Source organism: Lathyrus oleraceus, chromosome 3 (assembly GCF_024323335.1).
Source record: "Lathyrus oleraceus cultivar Zhongwan6 chromosome 3, CAAS_Psat_ZW6_1.0, whole genome shotgun sequence".
NCBI classification, from domain to species: domain Eukaryota; kingdom Viridiplantae; phylum Streptophyta; class Magnoliopsida; order Fabales; family Fabaceae; genus Lathyrus; species Lathyrus oleraceus.
In genome coordinates this window covers 423,136,212-423,163,478 of record NC_066581.1, presented here as the reverse complement: position 1 = coordinate 423,163,478, position 27,267 = coordinate 423,136,212, and the positions used below count along the sequence as shown (strand labels likewise).

The window sequence follows — 27,267 nt, the reverse complement described above, 5'->3', positions numbered from 1 at the left end:
TGGAAATCTTGCAAACACTGTTGAAAAAGGAAGGAAATCCTACACCAACCTCCAGGATGGAAATGGTCTCCCCTATGCCTCTGTCCGGCTCCACCTTACATCATGAGTTGCCTCAGGGATACAGTTCCCAACCCAAACTGTTGAGGTTTCTTAATCAACAGCCAGTGTTTATTCCTCATCTAGCTCTGGGGAACCAAATGCAGAATCAAAATTGGTACTCAAGTGGAAGGCAAAACTCTTATGTTAAAAAAGGTCAGAAAAAATCAAAGAGGCCGGAGAAACAGTTTGACCCGATTCCTATGTTGTACGGTCGAATTCTCCCTCTTTTGCTCAATAGATCATTGGTGCAGTTAAGGGTACTAGGACCTTCTCCAACACCTCTTCCCTTGAATTACAACATGAATGCTAGGTGTGAGTTCCACTCAAGAGCACCCGGAGACTCGATCGAGAGTTGTAAGGCCTCCAAATACAAGGTCTAGGAACTGATTGATTCAAAGGCTATCACATTCATACCAAATGGCATGGATATAATGAGCAACCTCATGCTACCACATGAAGGCACTTCTGCAATGCCACAAATAGTGCCAATGGATGAGGAACAAGAAGCTGAATAAGAGCCTCCTTGGGGACTATCATACATAAGTTCCTACAAGCATGATGACACCGATCTATGGTTGAAACAAGGCTAATCACGCCAACAATTATGTTATCATTCATTTGTTTTCATGTGTAACTTTCTTGATTGTCATTGTAATATTCACTCTTAAAAACTTGTTTTTGCAACAATGAAATGAATATGCATGTTTTAAGTCAATCCAATCGTGTTCACTCTTATCTTACTTTTGTTTAAAAACGAAACTTAGAAGGAGAATAATGAATATAAGGTACAATAGCTCATTGCATGTATGCTTTTGAATAAACACCTTGCTGATGATGTAAGGCATTGCTTCAAATCCCCAAACACTGGAGGTATAAGGATGATAATCCCTAGTCAACCCCTTTGAGCCTAGAAGTAGGAGTTTTCTTCAAAGCAAAAAAAACTCACATCTTAAACCCGAGGCAGGGTAATCTTAAGCTAATTTGACCACGCGTTCAATTCTTAAAAGGAAAAAGTAGGGAGTGTCCCATTTGAGGATCAACCACATCCTAGGGAGTGTCTTGTCTAAAGGACAACCACAACATTTCTCTCACGAGAGGTTGAAATCACTATCCCAATGGTTATCCCTCACCAATAAAACAAGTGAGATAGTAAAAAATCCTTTCAAACCTAATGAACAAATGTCACATGATTTGTTCCACAAAAAAAAAACGCTAAAAAAAAAGAGAGAGAAAAATCCCGCTAAGTCGAAACTTGAAAACAAGTGGCTTAGGCAAAAATTAGGGTATCCCGTTGGACTGTAAAAAAAGAGAAAATCAGTCCAGGCAAAATTAGGGAAGTTTAAAAAAAAAGGCAGAAGAGGAATCAAAAACAAAAATCTCCAGCAAGAACAATGTCGTGTGACTGTAAACACAAAAATAGGAAGGCAAGTGACTGTCAATCTCGAAACCTTGTGGGTTGTTTTACTACCACTCTCATCATTCTAAGAGACAAACGTCTGTGTCAAACTAGTTGAATGTAGGAATGAAGGGTATCAAGGAGAATGGGTGGCTAGATAAATTTTTGAGCCATAAATCCTTTGTTTCTCAAACCGTGAACCATCCCATGTTACAACCCTCAAAAGACCTAATTTAAGCAAGGTCCATTTCGAAAGCATATTGCATTAGAGCTTGTGTCGAAACTGACTCCTATTTGTTTTGCTAAGTATCAGTATGCCTTTTGTAACTAGTGATCCATTCACTCTATGTCATATTTTAAGTGGAGATACTTGGATTCTAAAAACTGACATAAATATAACATTAGCATAAATAATTTTACTTATGAACGAGCACTGGCATCAAGAGCATTTCCACAATGAACATGACTTGAGAAGTTTTGGTCACCCAAAAGAGGAAAATTTCCTAAGGACTCCGATGAGCAAAGACCATCCTCTTAGATTGATCTCACCAGGGGGAAAGGCATCTGATAACTCCGTTGAGCAAGCCACTTCAAGATTCAGTCAGTCTGGGACAACCACGTCGAGATTAGACAAATCTCTCCAAAGGTAGTTGGCCAGGGGCATTCCCTCAAAAATCAACCAGTCAGGGGAAAAATCCATTCAAGGTTTCATACCAGGGAAGCCCACCTTAAAAGAATGAGAAAGTCAAAACACTCCAAGAGATGGATGAATAGGGGTAGGCAAACCCAAGACGCTGGGGCATGTCAGATCAAGATTACTCTACGCATGGTTTGCTTTATAACTTGTAATTGGGGCAGTCCATGTAGATACCTAACAAATTGGGGCAAGATTGGCCATGGAGAGGAAGCATTTCCTTATATTTTGGATTTTCTTGCTCAAATCAAGCACGGGGCATCAGAATATCCAGACCAAGCTCACTATGTCAGCCAGGTTCAAAGCAAATGTCGAGAAGTCATGTTAAACATATCATCCCATAACTTGTCAACAATGAGCCTTGAAGCCAAGCAAAAATATTTCCCAGTTTCAACCATTCTTGACCCACCCCAAGGACATTTGTCGAATTATCCAAAACCATTGCATCAGTCACTATGCACCAACCTTGTCGCTTCGCTCATACATATCATGTATCATGCATAACATGAAGCCCTTCCCCAACAAGAATAATGAAGCCAAGCCTCACTCGATACCTTCCAAAATTAAAGCCTACTTGGCAAACCCAAAAATCTAATCATCATCAGATCCAACCTGATCCCGTTCAAAACAAAATCCAAAAGCCCAATCGTTATTGGAAAATCCCAAAACAAATCTCTATCATTAACCATAAAACCTAACCACATTTGGAAAAATCCATATACGACACACTTTTCCATCAACCCTTTGACGACAACACCCTTTTCCATCAACCCTTTGATGACGACACCCTTTTCCATCAATCTTTTGATGAGGATACCCTTTTCCATCAACCCTTTGATGATGATGTTCACCAACAATCTCTCATTGAAAACAAAAATAAATTCCTATAAAAATCCAAATACCCAGTTGCAGTCCCACATGCATTACACGCATCACTTCATGCATATTGTTTCCCTCCGAAATGGAAAGTTCCACTAAAGCCCAACCATACTTGGCACAATCCATATACCACACATTTACATAACCCTAGCATCTCGAGCATACTTCAGCATTCTGCATACATCGACATATTGCATACATAATATTGCATCATAATATACTCTTCATAACAAAGCATGCATGTTTAGCGTAACTTGGATTCAAGCCTTTCTCGAAAGTGAAAAAATCCCCGTGAACAACCCCAACAGGTTTCCCCAAAGTATCTCTTTTTATTTTCCTTTTGTAAATATTATTGGCCCTTTGTCAGTACCTCGCCTTTTGCAAGACCCCTATGCTTTTTGCAAGGGGAAACCCTGTTTTGCCTTTTTGCAAGCCTCCTTGTTTCCTTTTGCACGAGAGAGTTTACCTTTATCAACTTTGCATGTTAAGCAAAAATGAGAGATTGGACGATTGACCTATTCTCTTATCGTTTGTCTTAAAACACCTGATGTGGGTTTGGCAAGTCCCGAGTGGTAGCCATATTTCAAAAATTTCATCCCAGCTGTTATGACTGAAGGATATAATGAGTTTTTCGTGCCTACCGTAAATTTTCCTCTACCTTGTGTATGATAACCACCATATCTATTCACCTGTCTTTTGCAAGTACCCCTGTGCCTTTTGCACATTTTCAAAATTCAAACCTTCCCAGCCGTTGCTAGGGATTGACACTTTCAAATTTCAAACCTTCCCAGCCATTGCTAGGAATTGACATTTTCAAAATCAAACCTTCCCAGCCGTTGCTTCGGATTTACATTTTCAAAATCAAACCTTCCCAGCCGTTGCTAGGGATTGACACTTTCAAAATTCAAATATTCCCAGCTGTTGCTAGGGATCTACATCTTTAGATTTCTGGTATTCCAGCCATTGCTAGGAAGCGCCACTGAACTAAAACCTGCATAGTCGTTGCTAGGGATCTACATCTTTAGATTTCAGGTATTCCATCCATTGCTAAGAAGTGTCACTGAACTAAAACCTCCCTAGTCGTTGCTAGGGATCTACATCTTTAGATTTCAGGTATTCCAGCCATTGCTAGAAAGCGTCAATGAACTAAAACCTCCCTAGTTGTTGCTAGGGATCCACATCTTTAGATTTCAGGTATTCCAGCCATTGCTAGGAAGCGTCACTGAACTAAAACCTCCCCAGTCGTTGCTAGTGATCTACATCTTTAGATTTCACGTATTCCAGCCATTGCTAGGAAGTGTCACTGAACTAAAACCTCCCCATTCGTTGCTAGGGATCTACATCTTTAGATTTCAGGTATTCTAGTTGTTGCTAGGAAGCGTCACTGAACTAAAATCTTCTCAGCCATTGCTACGGATTTTCACTATCTTTTACAAAAGAAACTTATCCCCAACGAAGTCATATTCCCTCTCATCTTTCTTCTTGACCTTTTGTCATGAAGCTTTTCTCTTTGTTTTCCATTTAACGAGATACTTATGTTACACACCATAACATGCATTACATATCATACACATCATGACATAACCATCATACAGCTGACTCATGTCCTCTCCACATAATACCATAGACTCTCCTCAAGAAAAGATTTCATATCAAATTTATTTTCCATCCCATGAACAACCTTCACAAATACCCATCACTTCATATCACATTCATTCATTCCCAGTAAGGAGAATTTTTGGATGTTTTTTTGTATTTAATCCTCTCTTACCTTGGATGTGTGGAAGCCGTTGCTATCTAAACATTCAGGTTCGAGAAGATTAAATAGGGGCAGCTGTCATACCCTAAAATTCATCCTACCCCGATATAACTTTCATCTGATCCATGGGCCTACTACACATGCATGCTTCCATAATTTCATCATCATAATTTCATTGAACTTTCATAACCAAATACATATTACACGGACTCAAGGCATGGTATTTACACCCAGAAAAAACTGGGGTTATTCGGTTAAAGTTCTAAAAAACATAAGGGGAAAATCAATTTTTGGATTGTGTAATCGATTACCCTAATCATGGTAATCGATTACACAGACAAGAAATTGATTTCCAGGCCATTTTTGGACTGTGTAATCGATTACCCTAATCATGGCAATCGATTACACAGACAAGAAATTGATTTCCAAGCCATTTTTGGACTGTGTAATCGATTACCCTAATCATGGTAATCGATTACATAGACAAGAAATTGATTTCTAGGCCATTTTGGATGGTGTAATAGATTACCCCAATAATGGTAATCGATTACACCTGCGAGGACAACAGCAATATCTCTGTTTTTTACACAGAGTACCTTTTCTTTCACCCACTTCAACCCCTTTGCTTCCTCTATAAATAGAGCATTATCCCCCCTCATTTTTAAAAAGCTTGAAAGCCACAAAACCTCTGCCCAAATCACATTCAAGCTCCCTCTTTTCAACCTAAACCCTAACTCACCCAAACCCTCTTTTCTTCTTTAAACTACCCAACCACCATGTAAAAATCCACAATCTCCACACAACAAAAATAGTAGCAAACTTGTGACCTTCACTTACATAATCATTCACCACCACCACATAAACATACAACTTCTTTCCTTTCCTTTTTTCTACCATAACAACCATAGCCACCTGTAGAACCTCAAATTTGCACCTTCCATTTTGTACATTCATTTCATGATTAGGTCATTAACATTGCATTGTTCATTGCATAGTTCATCAGTTCATCAGTCAAGACTGGTCAGGAGACCCAGTTGTGCAAGCAAGCAAGTGCATTTCCTATTGAAGCAAAGCCCTAGGGTTGGGATATTGTGTTCATGGGACCTAGGGATCATTTTGAAGTGGTTTGGCCAAAAATTGGATGCTCAAAGCTCATCAGTTCAAGATGCAATTCATCTGAAACCCTAGAAAGTCAACCAAAGTCAACTGGCAATGCAATCATGGATTTGAAGGTGGGAGATGGTTAGAGAGGCCTCATTCATGTCCATACAAGTCTCATTTGACATTTCAAACATCAACAATGAAAGGATTTGAGGTCAGATCAAAACTTGCCCAAAATAGTAAGTGACCTGTAATTTGGAATTGCCAAAAATGGAAAGGTTTTCTCCTCAAGATTACATGACCAAGAAAGCTTCAAATGAAATTTTGTCCAACATGAAAGTTGAAGATCGTGTTCTCCCATTTCCAAAAAGTCTAAGAACATGAATTTCTCATGTATGGTTGAGAAGATATGGATCAATCATTGTCAAGTGAATTTGAACTTCAAGCATGCATAACTTTTAAACCATAAGGCCAAATGGAGTGGTTCTTTTTGCAACATTTCTCTCTTGACATGCACTATCCAATTCATGCATCATAAGCCATGCATTTTGATCACAAAAAATTCTTTGGTTTTTCATTTGAATTTTGGAAGGAATTTTAAAGTTTAAAAATAAAGCATTGTTTACACATTTCAACACTTCCATTGGCTTACAAACAGAATTTTGAGTGGATTCAAGCCCAAATTCGGGTACTGTTACATTGCGATTTCATACATAAGGGTGCATGGGCCAATTTGCATAAACACTCTCTTTTCACTAATTCCACTTGCATTGCTTAATTGTGATTAACAAACTTAATTAGCAGCTCATATAAAAGGCAAAGCATAACAGAAAATGAGATGAACACTGCATAATTTCCAGATCTGAAAAATCTCTTCAAACTTTTTCTCTCACTTTTCATCAATTTCTTTCACAAACCTTGCATGTTCTCGATTGATTCATGATCCATAAGCATTGTGGAGGTAGATTGAAGCAAGATCCATCAAGTTTCATGCAAATTCGAAGCTGTTGAAGCTTGCATCCATTAATGGCAGTTGGAGATTTAAGCAATATCAAGCACGATTGAGCATTAAGCCTTCCTCCATTCCATTATACAAGAGCATAGGATCACCTGTTTGAGCTGTTCAGGACCTGATTCGAGCAATTTCACTTCTGTAGCTTCATTAAGGTCAGAGTTCAATTCTCATAATTCATGAAATTGATGTATGCATGTTGTAGATCCTTTAATGCTGAGAAATCTGCACTTTAGATCATTGAATTCCATGGAGAAATGAGTTAGTTGTGTTAGCTTGAAGTTTCATGTGTGAAAATGTATGCGTTCGAATCTTTGAATATATGTTGATCTGGAACAAACTAAGCATGGATTCGTGTTGTGCATGGAAAGATGAACGCAATGGTGTAATTATTTTGCATTTCTGGCACATTTTTTCTTGAGCCTCAAGAACACGTTGAAGGCGTATGAAAAACCTAGGGTTTTCTGTCCAGAAGCGTGTTTGATCTTGCCTGCGCCTATTTTCATGTGATTTCATGTTATTGCCCATGCGTTGGTCCACGTGTATCCTGCATGGCTTTATGATTGGCTCTCGCTGCTTGCCCTTGCCACATGGACTTAAGTGAAACGACGCGTTTCACTTAAGAGCGCTCAATTCAAATTCGTGGCCAGTTCGATCCTTGGCTCCAGACTTTTCCAATTGCACTTCACATATTATTCCATTCATTCATACTATGCTTTCAACATGTTTTTTTTTATTTTTCATTCACTTAGAAAATTGATAACTCCATGATTTATGATCCAAATGGCCTAGGAATTTTTGCATTGTTCTCTTCATGATGTCTAGTTTTTTATGGCTATTTTTCCACAATTTGTGCCTGGATGGATTTATTTTGGCTTAGGGATTGTTCACATGTGTGCCATCTTGTACCTTTCTTGCCATTTGCTTTGTGAAATGATGAGTTTAAATCCCATGCTCTTGAAATTTTGTATGCTTAAACTAGACATCTTTAGGGACCTTTTGGTGTTGAGTTTGCATTTTTAGAATTTCTGGTTGTTGAGATATGATCTGGTTAATGTAGGTGTGACAATGTGTGTCACACCATTACTTGCTCAACTTGATGATTTTCTTTTCCATGCCAAATAAATGCCAAATGATGTGATTATTTGTATGTTGCTTCTTCTGGATGTTAGGATTGCTCATGAATTTTTGTGGAATTTTTGGAATGAGTTCTGATTTGTTTGTTATTTTGTCTTTCTGGATGACCATTTGTGGACTTTTGAATAGTCATGAACTTCCATGATTTATGAAATTCTGGTTGTGTATCGTATGGATTTGAAATTTTGCACATTGCTTCTAGACACTTCGAAGTTTATTGTGGCTTTGATTGGAGGTCTTTATCATGTTTGAATTCTGTTTTAGGCTTGTGCTAAGTTGATGTAGCATTTTGTGTCTCAATTGAGCTTGTTTGTGCTTGCCTTGCCTTATGGAATTTGATTGCCATGCTTAAACTTGTTCAAATGCCTTGATTTTTGGTATGTTGATCATGTGATGTTTTCTGTTTAGACATGATTTTTCTGGAGATTTATTGAATCATTTTGGAACTAATGTGCATTTGTTCATTCTGTTGTTTCAATGAGCTTCCAACTTGCATGCCTTGCCATGATTGATTTGTAAAATGAATTTGGTTGATGCTATTGACATGAGACCTTTTGGATGATGTTCTTAATTGTTTGAAGTTGCTTCATGTCAATTTTCATGTTCTGTTTTGAATTATTTCTCCCTCTTTGACCCTAGGCCTTGTCCTAGTGGTTTGCCTCTCACAGTTGAGCTTTGTTTTCAGGATAAGAAGCATATGGCCTTGAGGAGATTGGTTCACATTGCTTAAGTTGGTTTGTTTGGTTGATGTTGACTAATCTTGACTTGTTTTGTAGGTGGCTTTTAGCTCATTTGAGTGGAGCTTGTGCCTTGCACATGGTTTCTTTGCTTGTTTGACAATGTCTGTTGACTGTTGACCATTTAACTGTCTGTTTGACTTTTTGAGTTGTGTACTGACTGAGTTAGATTGTTTTCAGGTACATTAGTTGCTTAAGTTCTTTTGAACTTGCTTTTGCTGTTGCTTGGTTGCTTAACCATTTGAGGTATAACTCACTGACTTCATGTAGTCTGGAAGACCTGTCCTGTTACTTGGGCAGACACCTGTCTGAAGCCCTCCTTAAGAGGCAATGCTTGTGTTTGTTTATCTTTGTGCCAAGCAGGAAAAAACCTTTGATAAGGCAATTGGCAGATAAAAGGGATGTGCAATCCATCTCCTGCTATTTAGTGTGTCATCCCTTTGCTCACACACCTTGTGTTGATGCATTGTGGATATTAACCCAAGATCTATGTTGTGTCAGTCATATGTGGAGAAGAGTTCCTACTTTCTGAACTCCCACTTTCATTTGTCTGAAGCTCTCCCAGGCCAGGGATAAGAGCTGTGAGGTCTTACCCTCACTTCCCATTTCATCTGCTTCACCCTAACTCTCAATGTTAGGGTTAAGAGCTAACATCACCCTGATATAGTGGCTTGTTTGTCGAGGTTGACATGACCCCTTGACTAAAGCCTAGCCTTGTTTGAGCCCCTCTGTTTGTATATAGTGTGTGTGCTTGCTTTTGTGCTTTTGGCTGTTTGTGCTGTTTAGAATAGCTTGCTCCCTGTGCAAGTTAGATAGAAACTTCAACCTAGGACCATGGTGAATTTACATGATAACTATTAGGCTCGAGTTAGTCTCCCTTCTAGTTTGTCATTTCCCAGTCTCTGGTTAGGTTAGAAGTTCTTTCCCTGCATAGGGGAACTACGTCGCCCTGATCCTCATACCAGATGAGGTACGTAGGCAGGAGATGAGCTGATCTCTCCGGGCGCCCTTTTTATTTTGTCTCTTGTGTGTGTTAGGAGATGGATGTAAGCCCAGCGATTGGCATTCCGTATCCTATTGTTGTGTGCTACGAGCCTGAAGTGGTGGATAATTACGATTGGCATTCATAATCAAATTCAAAACACTTAATAATTACGATTGTTATTGTGCGCTACGAGCCTGAAGTGGTGGATAATGAGTGAGAATAGAGCATTCCTACCCTTACTATGATTATTTTGGACGCAAGACGCTTGGCTTGTTGTCTAGAATAATCACCTCCTTCCATAGACTTTAGTACAATATAATCACAAACACTCATTTCATAAAACCCTTATTCAAGGTAAAAACAATACAACTCATCAAACTCATTTTTGTGCCTTAGGGCATCATCCTGAAAACTCTTTTCTCAAAGGTAAAATCAACCAACACATAAATATTTTCTACTCCGAACTACGGAGCTCTGATTGCTCATCCCCGAATGAGTGATACATAGGCACAAGGGCCACAATCCTTGGCGAGCACTATAATAACAAAAACACCCCCTTCTTTTCACACATTCTTTTGAAAATAAAACAATAATAGATAAATCCCATGTATGTAAAACAACCCAAATTATTCCCATGGAGTACCATGGACGTAAGAGGTGCTAATACCTTCCTCTTATGTAACCGACTTCCGAACCCAAATCTCGGTTGCGAGACCGATTCCTTATTCTCTTTTAGCGCTTCTCGTGCGCGTCTCTTTTCCGAGGGTTTTATCGATTATTTCCCCTCTCCTCTCCGATAGAGGTAAACTAAATAAAATTCGGTGGCGACTCTTTTGACTTTGCCTCTCTTTGGCATCTCTTTAGTCCCGATTTCGTTATCGTGAAATTCCGGTAGCGACAAATGTACAAAAAACAAAAGGAAATGCCCAAATTGAGAGAACCAAGAGAGTTAAAGTTGACCAAGGGAGAACGCATAGTCCATCAAATGATCAGAACTAAAGTCTCTGATTTGATGGCCCAAACACGCTGTGTGGAAGACCAACACTAGCCTTCGGATCAGACTACTTAAGAGAAGGTCCAGAAAGCAAAAGGAAAGGCCCAAATTAAGAGGACCAAGAGAGATAGAGTTGACCAAGGGGGAATCATAGTTGACCAAGGTATAATCACTATAAATAACCAATCATCATGTGCTATATAAACGTTTTTAAACTTAAATAGAAAATGGAATGAGAGAAGCAACTGACATAGCTTCGTTTTCAACCTTGGGACAAATTGGAAATCCAATTTCTACAATTCGTGACCTTAAGCGAAATCAAGTATGGATATCGATTGGTATTTGTTCATCATTGCAGACTCCATACTCAGGAGCCATTAATTGGCCCTGAGTATGGAGAATTTGGTCAAAACTCAAGCGACAAGTAAAACCTAAAACAAAAATTAAATCGTGTATGTGAAGTGATTGAAGTTCAAACCTCAGGGTTAAGCATCAGTGGAACATAGGGAGCATGGTGGTAACTTGTTTGAAATGAAATGAAGGTGTTTACTACTTTTCTGGAAAAAGGTTCAAGTACAAGTTCTGACGAGTTAGGGTAGCTCAGGTGAGACATATTTGAGTGGTTCTCTTGGTTTGGTTAGCTTCAAGGAAGTTTAGGGAAGGTGTTTGAATGTTTTTGTTATGTTAAAAATGGTTTAAACACTCCAACCGTATGCTCTATTTTTTTAGAGAAATGAAGGGTTATTTTTCCAGGGATTCAACGACTTTCCGTCTTGGTTATTGGAGGGAGAAGAATGCTATATATAGGGAAGTTGAGGGAGTGATTATGGTGAGTCTTTAGGGTTGAAATGTCTGAGTTGGTTGGAGCCTGAAAATGTGTCAAAAACAAAATTTGTTGGCTAAGGGTCAATGAGTTGGAGCCTATAGTTCCTTTTCTAACCTTATGCTCTGTAAAAAAGGCTCTTTTAGTGAAACAAAGATGGTCCCCACTCACTCTGAAACTTCATCTTTTTGTACCCGAGTTTGGCAATTTTGTGCTTTCTTGGGACTTCATGTTTGGCTACACATGTACCAACTTGCCACTCTCATTTAGGCCTGCATTTAGTGCCTCTAATTGTTGCTGCATATGCTTGGTTAAATTGGAATATAATTAAAATGACCTAATGGTTTAAGAATTATGTTTTGGCTAAGTCTGACTCGAGCATGCAGCTTGGCAAGACATGATTTTTTAACTTGGGCCAATTTAAAATGGCTAGTGTGTTTTAAATCAAAATTAGGAAAAACCATCTTTTCCATGTCCTTAAAAAAATGCAAAAATAATCAGGTCAAAATATTTTGTGAGGTGAAAATGGCATTGGTGCAAAGAGGTGGTCATGACATGCTTTTAGGCCTGACTAGGCAACCTGACCTGACTTGGCCAATCCCAATTTTGAGGTCCTTAGGTGTTGAATTAGGTTTTGGGTCTTGAAAGAAAGTTGGAGATGAGTTCGCTTTTGACATTTTACTCGAAGTAAATCCTCAAAAAGTTAAACAATAAGAAAGTTATGGGGTTTGGACCAAATGGTAGGCCAAACTTGCTAAGACTAGGCCAAACCAACATGCCCTAAGTTGCATTTTTGATGTTTCTTGAATTCCAAAGCACCAAGATGATTATTTAAAGACCCAAATGAGAAAGGATTGATAGAAACCATACCTTGATTCTTTGTATTATGATCATGTTCTATTCTTATGGATGAACCCATGTGATCTTAAGTTTGTGATTCAAAAATCAAACCAAAACTTTCACTTGTATTGTCAATTATGAATGAAGTGGATGGATGATGAATGGAATGAACTTGAATTGGATGTAAATGGACTAGTGGATGGTGATGTGACCAAGTGAAATCTCCATGAAGTAGGGTTTCAAAAAGGCAAGGCATAAAAGAAAAGGGGCACCACTAGGGTTTCTTGAACCAAAAGGTTCCTCAAGGGTCAAAGTCAAACAAAATAGGGTTTGGGTGCATGGGGTGATATGGTGTAGTTTCACAAGGTTGAAGCATAACCAAGGCTTAATATTAAGGTTTCCTCAAGGGAAAGATCAAAGCAAAACGTATACATTCAAATGACGACTTGCATAAGTCACAAAGAATCAAAGGATTGGGGTTGATGCCCATGGATGTTTCAGATGAACAAACAATGCTTCCAAACAAGATTCACCATACAATTAGGGTTTTAGAGGTGAATGAGGTTACTTCTGTAATCTCACAAAGTCAAGGAGTGCTTGAAGATGTGAATTAGGGTTTATAGTGGATGGGACACACCCTAACATGATCAAGAGATCTTGGTGATCCTCAGATATGAATAACATGCCTTTAGTCCATGTAGCATTTTCTCTTGTTATGAATGCAAATGCAAATGAGGCGATGAGATGATGAATGTATGTCTATGAATTAGGGCCATAGAAGTTATGTAAGAAGTAAGGTAAATTTGGAGTATGACAGTTACACCTATGTAATATTCTCGAACCTAAATGTATGGATAGCAACGACTTTCACACGTTCGAGGTAGGAGAGGATTAAATAGAAAAAATATCCAGAAATTTTGCCTACTGGGAATGAAAGTGGTATGAGATGATGGGCGTTTGTGAGAAAGTTCTTTATGGATGGCAAATAACTTTGATATGAAGTCAACTCTTGGGGATTGAATATAGTATTTCGTGGGAATAACATGGGTTAGATGTAAAATTATTATGTCATGATGTGTATGATATGCAATGCATGCTATGATGTGCAACATAAGCATCTCTTCAAATGAAAAAACAAAAAGAAAAACTCTATGACAAAAGGCCAAGAAGAAAGGCGGGGGGGAGGGGGGGGGGGGACTTTGTTGGGAATAAGTTTCTTATGCAACAGGTGGTGATAGTCCTTAACAACGACTAGGAAGATATGAATCTCGGTGACGATAATCCCTAGCAACGGTTGGGAAAGTACAAACTCAAGGACAATCCCTAGTAACGGAAGGGAAAGTACAAACTCAAGGACAATCTATAACAACAACTAGGAAAGTTAAAATCGTGGTAATAGTCCCTAGCAACGGTTGGGAAGGTTAAAGTTCAGTGACGATTCCTAGAAACGACTGGAATATATGAATTCTAATGATGACAATCCCTAGCAATGGCTGGGAAGGTCTGAAATCTAGATGAAAATCCTAGCAACGACTAGGAAAGTTTGAAATTCTCATGTAAAAGGCAGTGAGAAATCTTTAACAAAAGGTTAATAAGAAAGATGGATATTTCTCAGTGCAAAAGGTGATGAGGTTCCCTGACAATGGCCAGTAAGATTTGGATTCAATGACAGTCCCTAACAATGGCTGGGAAGACCTGAAATCAATGATGGCGATCCCTAGCAACAGTTGGGAAGGTTTGAAATTCTCATGCGAAAGGCAGTGAGAACTTCTTAACAAAAGTTTAAGAAGAAAGAGGAATATTTCTCATACAAAAGGTAATGAGATTCCCTAGCGACAATCGGGAGGGATTGAATTTCTCAGGCAAAAGGCGATGAGAACTTCTTAATAAAAGGTCAAGAAAATGATAGATATCTCTCAATACAAAAGGTAATGAGATTCCCTAGCCACGACTGGGAAGGTTAAAAATCTGAGGGAATCCTGCCAGATATATCTGCTGAGGATATTTATAATAAAATTCTTTCGAGTAAGATTTGAATGTGGCTTATGCTAAACACACATGCCCCATTATAAAGAGTATACTATGATGCAAATGGTATGTATGCAAAATGCCGATGTATGTTCGGGCTGTTAGGGGTATGCATATGTGAGGTCTATGGTTGGGCATTATGGAAAAGATTTGTTAGGGGCACTGTAAGACCCCAATTTTGACCCTAAGATCCCTCATACAATTTTAACATATGCATTGGCATTGGGATCATACCTTGGCATCCTCCTTACCCCTATTTCATTGAGTTTTCTTTGGGAGAGATCACCAAGCACTATGTGATTGTATCATACTTGTATATCATCATTTTACTAACCAAAATACCAAAAATATGTCTTTGCATTTGCCTAACTCTTTTGTAGGTAGGGTATGATCATCATTGATCTATCAAGTTCATATCTAGGGTTTAAGATCCTCATAGCTAAGAGCACAACCAAGGATTGATTCACAATGTCTCAAAGCATCATATATGAGTCCCAATGATCTGTACATGTTATATTGATCAAGCATTCTTCAAGAATTTGGAGGGAAATTTCAAAATTCATCATCTTATGCATATATGATCTACCATGATCTTAGAAAGTAAAGAGAATTGGAAGTTAGCAAGTTGGTTGATGGTGGTTGGCTAGATGAATTCATCTGATCAAAACTGGGTCTCCCTAGATCCTATCTCCTACAATTTTCACCATATGAAAATTCTTCCAAGAGAAAATTTACTCTGAATGACATTCCAAACAAATTTCATGTTCAAGTCTAGAGCTAATGTTGCATGGAAAGGCATTTTACATGTTGAAACATTATAGGTCATTTTGTCTAAACCCTAATTTGAAAGTCAACTTCCCAAGACCATAACTTGCTCAATTTCTATGAGATGAAAGATTTCCAAGTTGAAAAATCAAATTCAAGATGTCTACTTTAACTTTTATGTTTAGAGTGAGAGATAAATCAACTTTTATGAGCATGTGATATGAGGATACATTATAGGTCATTTTTGCCCTATACCATTGAACAAGTGATTTTCCTCAACTTCAAAAATGCATAACTCTATCATTATAAATCCAAATGACATGAAATTAGTGACCGTTTTGAAGGCCTTTGAAAGAGATACAATCTAATGAAGACACATTTCTTATTTGGAGTCCACATAAAAAGTTAAGCAAGGTGGAATATTGAGATATATGACTTAACACTTAGAAACTTTTTCAACATGTTGAAATTTCCAAACTTCCACCTCAAAATTCACCATGATCCAAGTCCCAAATGGAAAAGTGTCCAACATAAAAGTTGTTCCCCTTGATCTAAGCTTTCAAAAGATTCCTATTTCATGCATTTTGGATGAGGTTTTCTAGGGCTGCGCATGGTCTTAACAGGTCTGCATCAGTGGAAAAATCAAATGTCCAAAACTCCATTTCACACTGCCTTGCCATTCAAGCATCATTTGAACTTCAGTACAGTTGCAATTGGATAAAAATGGATTGCTTTATGGGCCTGTACACCCCCATGCAAGCTTATGAATCACATTTCCAAATTTAGCAAATTTTCAAGTGTGCAATTATCAATCTCAAATGCTATAAATACAAGGCCTCTGAGCTCATTTCAAGCAGACCTTGCACGCCAGCTTTGCCCCCCAATTAAAACCCTCATAATCCAAAGGAAAACCTGATAATTTTCAACTTGAAAATTGAGTTTGAATCTAACTGTTTGGAGATTCAAAAACTCCAAGATCCAAAGATTTGTTCCATTGCCAAACCACTTTTGCAAGCTCCTCGAGTGTGATCAAGTCAAGTTTGAAGCAAGCAAGATCCAGTTATGCACAACATTAAAGGTAATTTTCAGAAATCTTCTTCTCTTTGATTCTCACTCAATTCTCATCAATTCTCTTGAATCTTTGGTTGTCTGAAGTCCTACCAATGTAGGCAAGAAGATTGAGTTGCTTTGAGGTCAAATCGAAGCAACTCAGTTGACACACCTCAAAATTCAACTCATCATATCTTTCTATATATTTGGAGTTAGTTGAAATTGAGGTCAGATTCATGCTCTACGCCATTTTTTCTTTCAGATCATGTCCTCCTTTTTCAGTTTTTTGATGGTGATGACTGAACCAATCCGGTGAGTCTCGCCTGAGAAGGTGACCGGAGTTCCAGCGCCGATGGTGTGCTGGATAAGTTTTAAACCATCGATCTCATTTGAAATGTTTTAATCTCACACGTTGGTTCTGATTACCATTGGTGTGGGGCGCTGACTCAAGTGTTCCATGGATCGTGCATTTTCATCCACTTGATATGCCACCTCAATTAATGAGGGAGATCAAGTGGTCCACGTTTTTTATGATTATTTGAATTTCATTTAATTTGTTTTATTTTCATTAATTCATATTAATTTTAATAATGATCCAAAAAATATGAGAGTTTCACCAAAATTTTAAAAATAAAATCCTCTTTCATATTTTAAATTAAAATTATTTTTTTGGATCATTATTAATACTTTTCATGATTTAATTGATTTTGTGAATATTTTTGAATTTTTTTCTCCAAGGTCCTTTGACCTTGTTTGACCTATGATAAATCTCATGGTCATTTCTTTGGTGTTTTGATGAGATTTTAGTTATTTGAAAAAAACAATTTTTAATTAAATGCATTTTTTTAGTATTTTTAAATTGAATAAGTGCCAAATAATTGTGTTGAACCATTTTAATTGTTTGTATAAGTTTGACTTGTATTGTTGTGCCTTGGTCAAGGTTGATTTGACTTTGCTAGGTTAAGATCATTGGATTTAGGGGATTGATGAAATGTATATTCCATCTCCCAAAATGAATGAATGATCTTAATTTGGTAAAAGTCCTCCTTTTTCCAATTTGAGTTTTGATCTATTCCACTCCCTCTTCATCTAACTCCTCTTCTTTATGCATCCATTTAATTTGGCATATGATATCTCAAGGTCCTAAGGCTAGTCGATTGAAAAATCAACATAAGTATGGATGAGATTAGGCTACCTCTTTTGCATATTCTTTTTGTGTGTGGTATGTTTCTTGAGCATAGTCCATTATACTATGTCTCTAACATGCATTAAACACCAAAATTCTATTGCCCGACCTCAAATAGTTATGACTTCTACATAAGTCCAATTACGATTGCTTAACATAGCGCTAAATTTTTGACACAAAAAGGCATAGCATTCTAGTTAGTGAGATTGTAAGTCTCCCCTCTTTCATGGTATTGTGTGGAAATTTGGCCTTTTTTCCTTCCTTTGGAAGATGTCTTGGTTCAAGGATCTATGCTTGTGATAAGTGGGTTGAGTGTTCTCCAAAGAATGACTTAAAAAATAAAAAAGCAAAAGCAATACTAACTTCTAATTCATTAACAACTAACATTGAATTTCAAGCCATTTACTTTTAATGCCCTTTAATTTTAAACTCTATTCATTTGCCATTATTCATACAATTCTAATTGTTTATATTAATGCCATTTCCACTTTGTCCACTTGGACCATATTGTGTGATATATCTTATTTGTGCATATCTTGTTTACTTATGTGGTCTTTGACTATTAATGTACATAATAAGAACAAAAACCCTAAAAAACTATTGTGTGGGCTGTTGGTTTGATCTTGGACAATTGGACTTAGAATTTAGACAACATCCCTATGCAAAAGGACTTGGACAATGCCAACTTTCATGTAACCAAGTGCTTGCAATTTGAAACTTCATCTGATACATCATTGAAGATCCATCTGAGTTCATCTGCAACATGATCATTGTGAAGCTGTTATTTTGAACCTGTGACTTGTGGAATTCATCTGCTAGATAGGCCAATTTGAAGAAGATTATGGAGCGGCTAAAGCTTGGGTGTGGCTATATTTATTTGATGCCTTGCTCTTCAAGTTATTATATTATGCATTGTTTGTTGCTTGATTCTAATGTCCAAGGGAATTTGGGTTTCTATATGGCATTCTTGCCTATTGGATTGCAGCCCATTGGTCAGATCTTTTCAACCCTTAACTTTTAAATTTATGCTTAGGATTAGTCTCTTCATCTCCTCCCAATCTCTTTAATTTCAAAATCTCTCCCTTCTTTTAAAAACTTCTTTGCTTGTGCTTGTCTTTTTTAACTTAGACTCTTTGCAAATTAGAAACCTTGGCCTTATGCCATTGCATTTCAAAACTTCTTTTCTTAAATCAAACTTGTAAATATACTTAACTATAGTTGACTTAAAATTTTCAAAAGCTAAAAAGAATTAACTCATTCAAACCATTTTTAGGCCTTTGTGCCTTTTAAACCTAACTTTTACTAAAAGAAATGCACCCACTTTGAAATTTGTATCACGAACTACGAGGTTTTGATCCCTCATTCTTATGTTGGTACGTAGGCACAAGTCCGAAGGTCTTGTCAAAGATAAAAATATAATTAATAAATTCTTTTCTCATCCCCCTATTCTATTTGTTTATAAACATCGCTTTGTACAAAATACATATCCACACAAGAAAGGGCTCCCTAGGAGTACCTAGGACACTTTGGGTGCTAACACCTTCCCTCTGTGTAACCAACCCCCTTACTTGTAATCTCTGGCATTTTATCAGTTTTGATTTGAAAACTTCTTATTTTTGGGTTTTGTTTGTAGTTTTCCCCTTTCCCTTGGAAACAAAAAAAGCGTGGTGGCGACTCTTGTTATTTGATGTCTTGCTTATCCATAGCTTGATGATCATGAATTTACCGCTACAAAAATTAAGTGGCGACTCTGCTGGGGAGTAGTCTCTAGTGGGTTTAGCCTACTTTTTTGTGTGTACATAATTATATATATATGTGGTGTATGTATATTTGTGTGATATAATCTGCTTGTTGTGCTTGGTGATCTCAGAGTGGTGAGATAAGTTCTAACCCAAACTTGAGTGCAATTAAGATAGGAGGATGGTACAGTCATGTTCGACTTGTGTGGAGTAGTCCTTAACAAGTTGGATTGAGATCCATCTGCTCAGTGGAGACCCTTTTGGATTTGGAAATGTGACACAAGTATTTATGGTTAGGCATTACTATCTCTAATTTGGGTCCGAGAAGCTGAGGACCGTAGAACATTTAACCCCCCCTTGGCCTATTTAGGACGTAGTGCGGAGACTGTTCAAGTGTAGACTTGATAACAGTTGTTACGCGATACTACACTCAGACGAGTTTCTCTTGAGGATATTATGGGTCAATGAGTCAGTCATCTTAACCTGTAATATCCGATAGATGGAATTAAGACTCTGGGAACTTTTTAGAACATGATCTACATGTTTTTATCCTTAGTCCACTCCTTTGGGATGGTTCCTACCAAGACTCCATGCTCGTGACTCACAACAAACCCTTGATTCTTGGTTGATCCAATCAAGTCTTGTCAATATCAATGGAACTTGGGTGTTAATAAGGTGAGAACTATAGTCCACCAAAATGGATGATTGATCTTGACAATGACTTGATTCATCCCTTGACCTTTGTTTGCTTGCCTTGTGTGTGATCCCTTATTTGTGATTGTTGCATCCATGCATTCATACGCATCATAACATTTATCACACGAAAATTTTAAGGAACTGAGGTATTATTTGCAAATATTTTCAGACCATGGATTGTGGACGAAGGAACACTAAGAAGTACAGTTTCAGAGGTCCCGACTTGAAAGAGTTAAGGAAGCTAGCATCTTTTGTATTAAATCCCTTGGACTTCAAACAACGCCATGGGAAGCTTCTGTCTATCTTGCCTGCTGATGTAGCTGAAGGACTTTTGAGTGTGTTAGTGCAGTTCTGTGATCCTCTCTACCGTTGCTTCACTTTTCCGGATTATCAGCTTGTGCCTACGTTAGAGGAGTATGCCCATCTCTTAGGAATACCTGTTTCTAGCAAGGTACCTTTTAGTGGGTTGGAAGAGATTCCCATATCTCATCTTATTACTGAAGCTCTTCACTTGAAGAAGTCTGAGATAAAGGCTCATTGGGTGAAGAAAGGAGGATTGTTTGGGTTGCCATCTAATTTCCTCATCAAGGAAGCTACTGCCTTTGCTCAAGCCGGTAGTGTGGACGCTTTTGAAACTATCTTTGTGTTGCTCATTTGTGGATTAGCTTTGTTTCCTAACATTGACGATTTTGTTAATGTTAACGCCATTAGAATTTTCTTGATTGGGAATCCTGTGCCTACATTGTTGGGTGATATGCATTTGTCTTTGCATCTAAGGAACTCTAAAGGTGGTGGAACTATTGTCTGTTGCATTCCTCTTCTGTACAAGTGGTTTATTTTGCACTTGCCTTAGACACCTGCTTTTGTGGAGAACAAACAATGTCTACGATGGTCTCAGATACTTATGTCTCTCACTAATGATGATATAGTTTGGTATGATCATTCTTTGAGCAGTTTGGAGATTATTGTTTGTTGTGGTGAATTCTCTAATGTGCCTCTCATTGGTACACAAGGAGGAATTAACTACAACCCTGCTTTGGTTCGTCGTCAACTTGGGTTCCCCTTGAGAGACAAACCTAATAACACTTTGTTAGAAGGTCTTTTCTATCAAGAGGGTAAAGATCCCCAACATTTGAAGTAGAAGATTGTGCATGCTTGGTATAATGTGCATAGGAAGGGAAGATCTGAGCTTGGTCTGTGCAATTGTATAGCTTTGGAAGCTTACACTCTTTAGGTGAAGAAGAGATCTTTAGAGTTGAATATGCCTTATCCTTATGAGAGACCTATGTCTGTGTTTGTGGTTGAGCCATTAACTCTCCCTAACCAAGATGTAGAGGAGTTGGAAGATGCACTCGCCAAGATGAAGTAAGAGAAGGATATGTGGGAAGAGCGTTTCCGTGCTTTGAGCAAAAAGCACGAGGAGTTGCAGTTGGAGTCTAAGGACAAAGATGCACTCATTGAGCTACTTGAAGACCGAATGACAAAGAGACAAAGAGAGTCGGTGGTGAAATTCTAGTAACAAACTATCGATGTCACTCTGGATGTTATGACATCCAATTCTGCGCAGACAGGTAATGTATGCAGAAAGTAAATGTAAAAAGCAGTAAATGACACAGAGAATTGTTTACCCAATTCGGTGACAAACACACCTACTCTGGGGGCTACCAAGCCAGGGAGGAAATCCACTATAAGAGGTATTAATTCAGGACTTAAACCACCAGTTTAATCCTATCACTTAAGACCTACCCAATGCAATTTCAATCTAAACTAAGACCTGAGTACCTACTCACTCCCTCTCAATCACATCAGTGATTACAACCATTAAGAATTTTAAAGTCAGTGGTGAAGATATACTTCAAACAACTCTTGATTGTGCTTAAAAGTTTTAATCAAGAAACACAACACTCACGCTTAAAAGCTTAGAGTGACACAACAATTACAACTCAATAAACACCCTAGTCCAATGCAATCATCTAGGTGATAATTGCTTGGCTCACAAGTAAAACCTAATTCAAGACATAATGAAAGTACAACAATGATATATAATGATATATTGAATTCTTCACGCTTCAAATCACTGAATTGCTGAAAGTAGGATTGCCATCCTTTTATAATGCAATACTTGGGCCTTGAACTTGAATTTCATAAAATTAGGGTTAAGCAAGTTAACCTAATTTCCACATATTAGGGTGCTAACAAATAGGCTATATGCTAAGTCTCTTAATTTTAGCACAGCTGTTAGTTTCCTGAAAATCAGCCTGAGATAAATACTGAAACATAACAGAAAAATTAGCCTATACTTTAGCATCTGCTGTCAGGGATGAATGTCATAACATTCAGTTTGACATCCAGAAAATGCTGTCATGAGTGAATGTCATAACATTCAGTTTAACATCTAGTAAATCCTGTATTAGCTAATCCTGCATCATACTACTTAAGCATGTCATGACATTAGTCAAGACATCTAAGTATAGTAAGTGTTTTAACATAAAATGCAGCCAATCAAAAACATCTACAAACTCCCCCTTTGGCAAATTTTTGGCTAAAACAACTTGGTATCACAACAGAGTTCACAGCAGCAGAAATCACACATCCAAGCAGAGAATCAAATTAGCTAATACACTTAGCAAACATAGAAGTTAAACTTCAAACAACAGCAACACAAGAGAAGATCAAGCAGAGAGCAAAGAACAACATAACCTCTTGTTTAGAGGACCTTCAACTTCAAAGAAATCTGTTGTCTTGGGGTACAAGTGTTACTCCCCCTTTTTGTCAAAAATGTTGCCAAAGCAACATTTAATATTACTGACCAAAAAATTAAAAATACAAGCAATTATCAGAAACACAAGAAATGTTCTAGTCATCTGACTCTGAGTCAGCATCATCATCTGTGCCATCATCAGGACTGACATCTACTTCTCCCTCTTCACCTTGTCTTTCAGCTTCTTCCGCAACAGCAGCAGCTTCACCAAATTCTCCACCATCAGCTAGCACATCACCTTCAGTCATCTCCAAAGAGCTAATCAATTTTTCCAAGTTCAGCTTCCTTGCCTCTAATTCCCTGCAGGTTTCTTTGAGCATTGCAATGACAACAACTTTACCTGGCTGATTGCTTACACATGATGTCTCACCTGATGTCATGACAATGTCAGGGACATGGGTACCTAGGAACAACTTATGATTGAAAGACATAGGGTTGTCTCTTTTCTTCACAGAATCATTCTCAGTTAAGATGTTTGGAAACTGATTCAAAATAGTACCACAGATGAGAGAAGGAAAGGCTATAGGACCCTTCACACTGAAGCTTCCTGCATGCTTCAAAGTTTGATCAAAAATATAGGAGCCATAGTCAAATTTGGCTTTGGTTCCAACATCATATATAAACTTTCCAAGCATTACATCAACTGTAGATTTATGATTGGTGGGCACCCAGTTAGCAGCTCCAATCTTGTGCAACATTGCATACTTGACACTCAGTTTACTTGCCACCAATTTTCCTTTGAGAGGCCACTACCTTACCTGATTAGCAGTGATAACTTGACAGATTTTGTTGTCAGTCACCTCAAGCTCAGGTTGAACTTCATCAGGCCTTCCCAAATACTTGTTGATCACTGAAGGAGAGAAATTTACACACTTGCCTCTCACATACACTTTCCTGAATTCCTTAGAATTGCCATCAGCATATTCTTCAGACAAATTAACAATAAATTCCTTTACCAACATCTCGTAGCACTTTGAAAACTGAGTCACAGTCTTCATTAAACCAGCCTCTTGAATAAGATCCATAATATCCTTATAATCTAGGACATTCTAAGCTAATTCCCTTTCCAAAGCCAGCCTCTTCTGATAAACATATTTCCACCTGTTTACACTTGAAGCAAAATGAAAAGATATGTTGTCAATTGGAACCTCAGGGACACTAGCTGCAAGCTTGCTAGTGGTTGGCTTCTTCTTTGACAGAATGTCAGAGACATTACAAGGAACATCTGAGTCAGACTCAGCAACAACAAACTTGGTCTTCTTTTTCTTGGGCACCACTTTGCTCCAAGATTTGGTTGGACCACGAACTTTCCTCTTGAGGGAACCCTCGACTGCCACCGTTGTCTTGGAAGAGGTTGGAACATCAATCTTCTTTCTAGGGGACCTTTGAGCCACAATTTTCTTTTCTCTCCTAGTCCTAACCGTTTTGGCTATGCTAGGGAGGACAGAGGATAACAACTCATTATCAGAAAATTCCTCCAGGTCTACTGTTTCAGCCTCACATTTAGGGTTGTCACTGACATCATGAGTGACATGAACTTCCTCACCAGCCACATTATCTAAGGGTTTGTCAACATTTGACTCCTTTTGGGCATCAGTTTGCTCAACATCATCAGAGATATTCTTTCCTAAAGACTCAGTATTTTCTTGATCAGCAACACTATCAGGTTCAATAGTGTTTAAGGGAATGGAAACCCCAGGGACCTCATGATTTCAAGACAGTATTCCAGTCACTATAGTGGCAATGGCATTGTGAACATACCTGGAACCTTCTTTGGTTCGTTCCTCAAGAACGATGGATGAGGAGAAGCCTGATACAGTTTCTTTAGGTCTTCTTGCATGTGGGGTATTCACAGAGTCAACAACAGGATCTTCTCTGTTAGGGTTTCTTGGTTCAGTGCTAGGAGAACAAGGCATGTTCTTGGAAGGAGAAGAGTTGGATTGTTGAGACATGATGAGTATCTTAGAGACGAAATGAAAAATTTCTTTGAGAGGATGCTTGCGTGAATGGAAGTTGAAACAGTGGAAGAAGTAACGCTTGTTGCAAGTGAAATAACTATTATCTGTTGACCAATCAGAGCACACTTTCAATTGTTTAATAATTTGAAATATTAAACAGTAAATTCCTAACATCCTTAGTTGCTATAATTCCTCAGAAAGACATATTCCCAACTTGCCCCTTAAAATTTCAAACTGAGTAGCATCCAAAGCGTTTGTAAATATGTCAACAAGTTATAGTTCAGTTGCCACATGTTCCAAGGTAATCACTTTGTCTTCTACCAGATCTCTTAATGAAGTGATGTCTAATGTCAATATGTTTGTGTAGCGGGGTATTCGTTACCATTAAAGATATTGACTAAATCCAAGGTAAATCATACAAGTCGAGTCGCCACCGCACTTCTATTTATCCAAAGGAATGGTTAGAAAGCGAACAAAAACCTAAAAGTTTTATCGATTCAAAAACTAGTAAAATGTCAGAGATCTGGGTAAGGGGGTTGGTTATGCAATGGGAAGGTATTAGGCAACCAAAGCATCCTAGGTACTCCTAGGGAGCCCTTTTCAAATTTGTTGCAAAGGTTGTTATTTTTGTGAAAATTTATTTGTGCAAACATGATTGAAGGGATGAGAAAAGCGTGTATGTTTATCTAATGTACTACTTACTAAAAGAAGGGTCAAAAGAAAATGACTCGCACGGATGTCGCATCCACTGCATACGTATCTCATCTGAATCTGAGAATCAGAGTCTTCGTAGCTCGGCTACCTAGGGGTTGAGGGAAAGTGTGCTCGCTAAGACATCGCGTCTTATGCCTACGTATCTCATCTGGGATGAAAATCAGAGCAAAACGTAGTTCGACTAACTACGGGGTAAGGGTTGTGTTTTGGGGTGAACGATGTTACTACGCAATCTACCGGATGCTCGACCTTTGGAGACTTACTCGCCTGTAGTAGAAGGAGTAAACATGTTCTTAGGAGAATAAAAATCAATGAGTTTGGGGTTTTAGGGATGCTCATGCAAAAAGGCAGTCCTAGATGAAGGAACCGCGCAACCTTAATTGACATGCCACGAGAGGCTATACGAAACCTAAGAAAGCAGTAAAATGCGGGAAAAATAAAGTACCACGCGGATAAAGATCCGAAGCAACAAAAATTTAAGAGGTAATAAAACCAAAGCCTCTTCCAAGCTAAACATCACCAAAGAAAGCGAGTCAGTACAGGTAATCGGAATAGACCTCCAGGGTGGTATCCCACAAATAAGGTGGGATACCAAGCGAGCTATCCCTGCAAGAGTATGTGGGCCCTCACAAAAACTCAACAAACGGGTTAGAGTAATAGGAGAAAACAATGCCATAACAAACACAAAATAGGTTAGAGCAAACAGAAAAAACAACTACTATCGCGATCGCTGCTGCATCGCCTAGCGAAAGCTTAGTGAAGCTTCGCTGCAGGCTCGCCTAGCGAAGGTGCTAGCGAGCGCCTGCGGGTTCTGGATTTCCCATTGATAATAGTACGATTTTAGGGACCCTAAACCCTATGGCATCCATCTCAGACACGAAACGGTTAAACATTCAAGGCATTGTTTACATATTCATGCACAATTATAAACCCGTGGGCAAAACCTAATGTTACCTCATACATTCAGAGTATTCAAATTCAAAGCATAGAGTAATGGGAATAATGGCAAACCTGATGGGAGAGACCGACTAAAATCAAATGGCACGGATGGGTTTGCAAAGCAAGGTCAGGGTTTGCGTGAGGCGGAGGCGGAAAAGTGTGTGAGTCAGAGTGAACTTTTCATAGTTGTCGGGAGGTTGTTGCAGATTAGTTCATAGGTTTCCCTTCCTCTTCTTTTCTCTCTCTTTTTCTCTAGGGTTTTGTAATAGTCTCCAGTCTCTTTTTCTCAAATGAAGCTTTGGTGTTTATAACTTGATATTGGTAGCTTGGTGGGCTCAGAGTTAAGCCCAAAATTTTCTATTTTATTTTAAGAAATGCGCGCGCTTCGCCTAGCGAAGGATCTACTCGCTTAGCGAGCATGATAGTTCCTTTTGCTAAGCGAACCATGTTGCTCGCCTAGTGAGCATGACAGCTCAGGAACGGATTCTTGCTTCTTTAGGATTAGCATTTTGAATGATGAATAGGCCCCATTTGAACATGTTGGAAGTAACCCACGTCATTCCCTTGTATTGATTGATCACCCGAATAGAATCCACAAAGGGTCTTGGATGATACTCAAGCTTCAAACAAAAGATGTTAGTGACACATTTTTGTGCTTTTGGTTAGTAAACAAAAAATAAGAGAAACAATGATATATAATTCAAGCATGCTTGGTGATCTCAAACCAGTCACAAGGAGTCCCACCCAAAGGCAAAGGGAACCAAGATGCTCATGATCCTAGAGGCTATGCAAATGCGATGTTATGATGCCATGAGGGATCTTAGGGTCAAAATTGGGGTCTTACAGTTTGGTCCTGCTGTGTTGGATAGGATTCTTTGAAATGTTGATGGCACTGAGATTGTCACAGAACAATGTCATGACATTCTGAGTGACATTGTACTCAGTCATCATCTGTTTCATCCATACGAGTTGGGA

The 27,267-nt window shown here is 38.4% G+C and overlaps 2 protein-coding genes across 2 annotated transcripts; both read right to left on the bottom strand.

Annotated features, from left to right (window-relative positions):
* Positions 1-22,776: 22,776 nt before the first annotated feature.
* On the bottom strand, positions 22,777-23,706 carry LOC127131530 (uncharacterized). The gene is made up of 2 exons (XM_051060446.1): positions 23,440-23,706; positions 22,777-23,367 (listed from the first exon to the last, which is right to left on the bottom strand). The coding sequence occupies exons 1-2, from the start codon at positions 23,704-23,706 to the stop codon at positions 22,777-22,779; spliced, it is 858 nt and encodes a 285-aa protein (XP_050916403.1).
* Positions 23,707-23,730: 24 nt separating this feature from the next.
* Positions 23,731-24,633, bottom strand: LOC127131529 (uncharacterized). Its single transcript, XM_051060445.1, has 2 exons — positions 24,443-24,633; positions 23,731-24,340 (listed from the first exon to the last, which is right to left on the bottom strand). Exons 1-2 carry the CDS (start codon positions 24,631-24,633, stop codon positions 23,731-23,733), a joined length of 801 nt encoding a protein of 266 aa, XP_050916402.1.
* Positions 24,634-27,267: the final 2,634 nt, after the last annotated feature.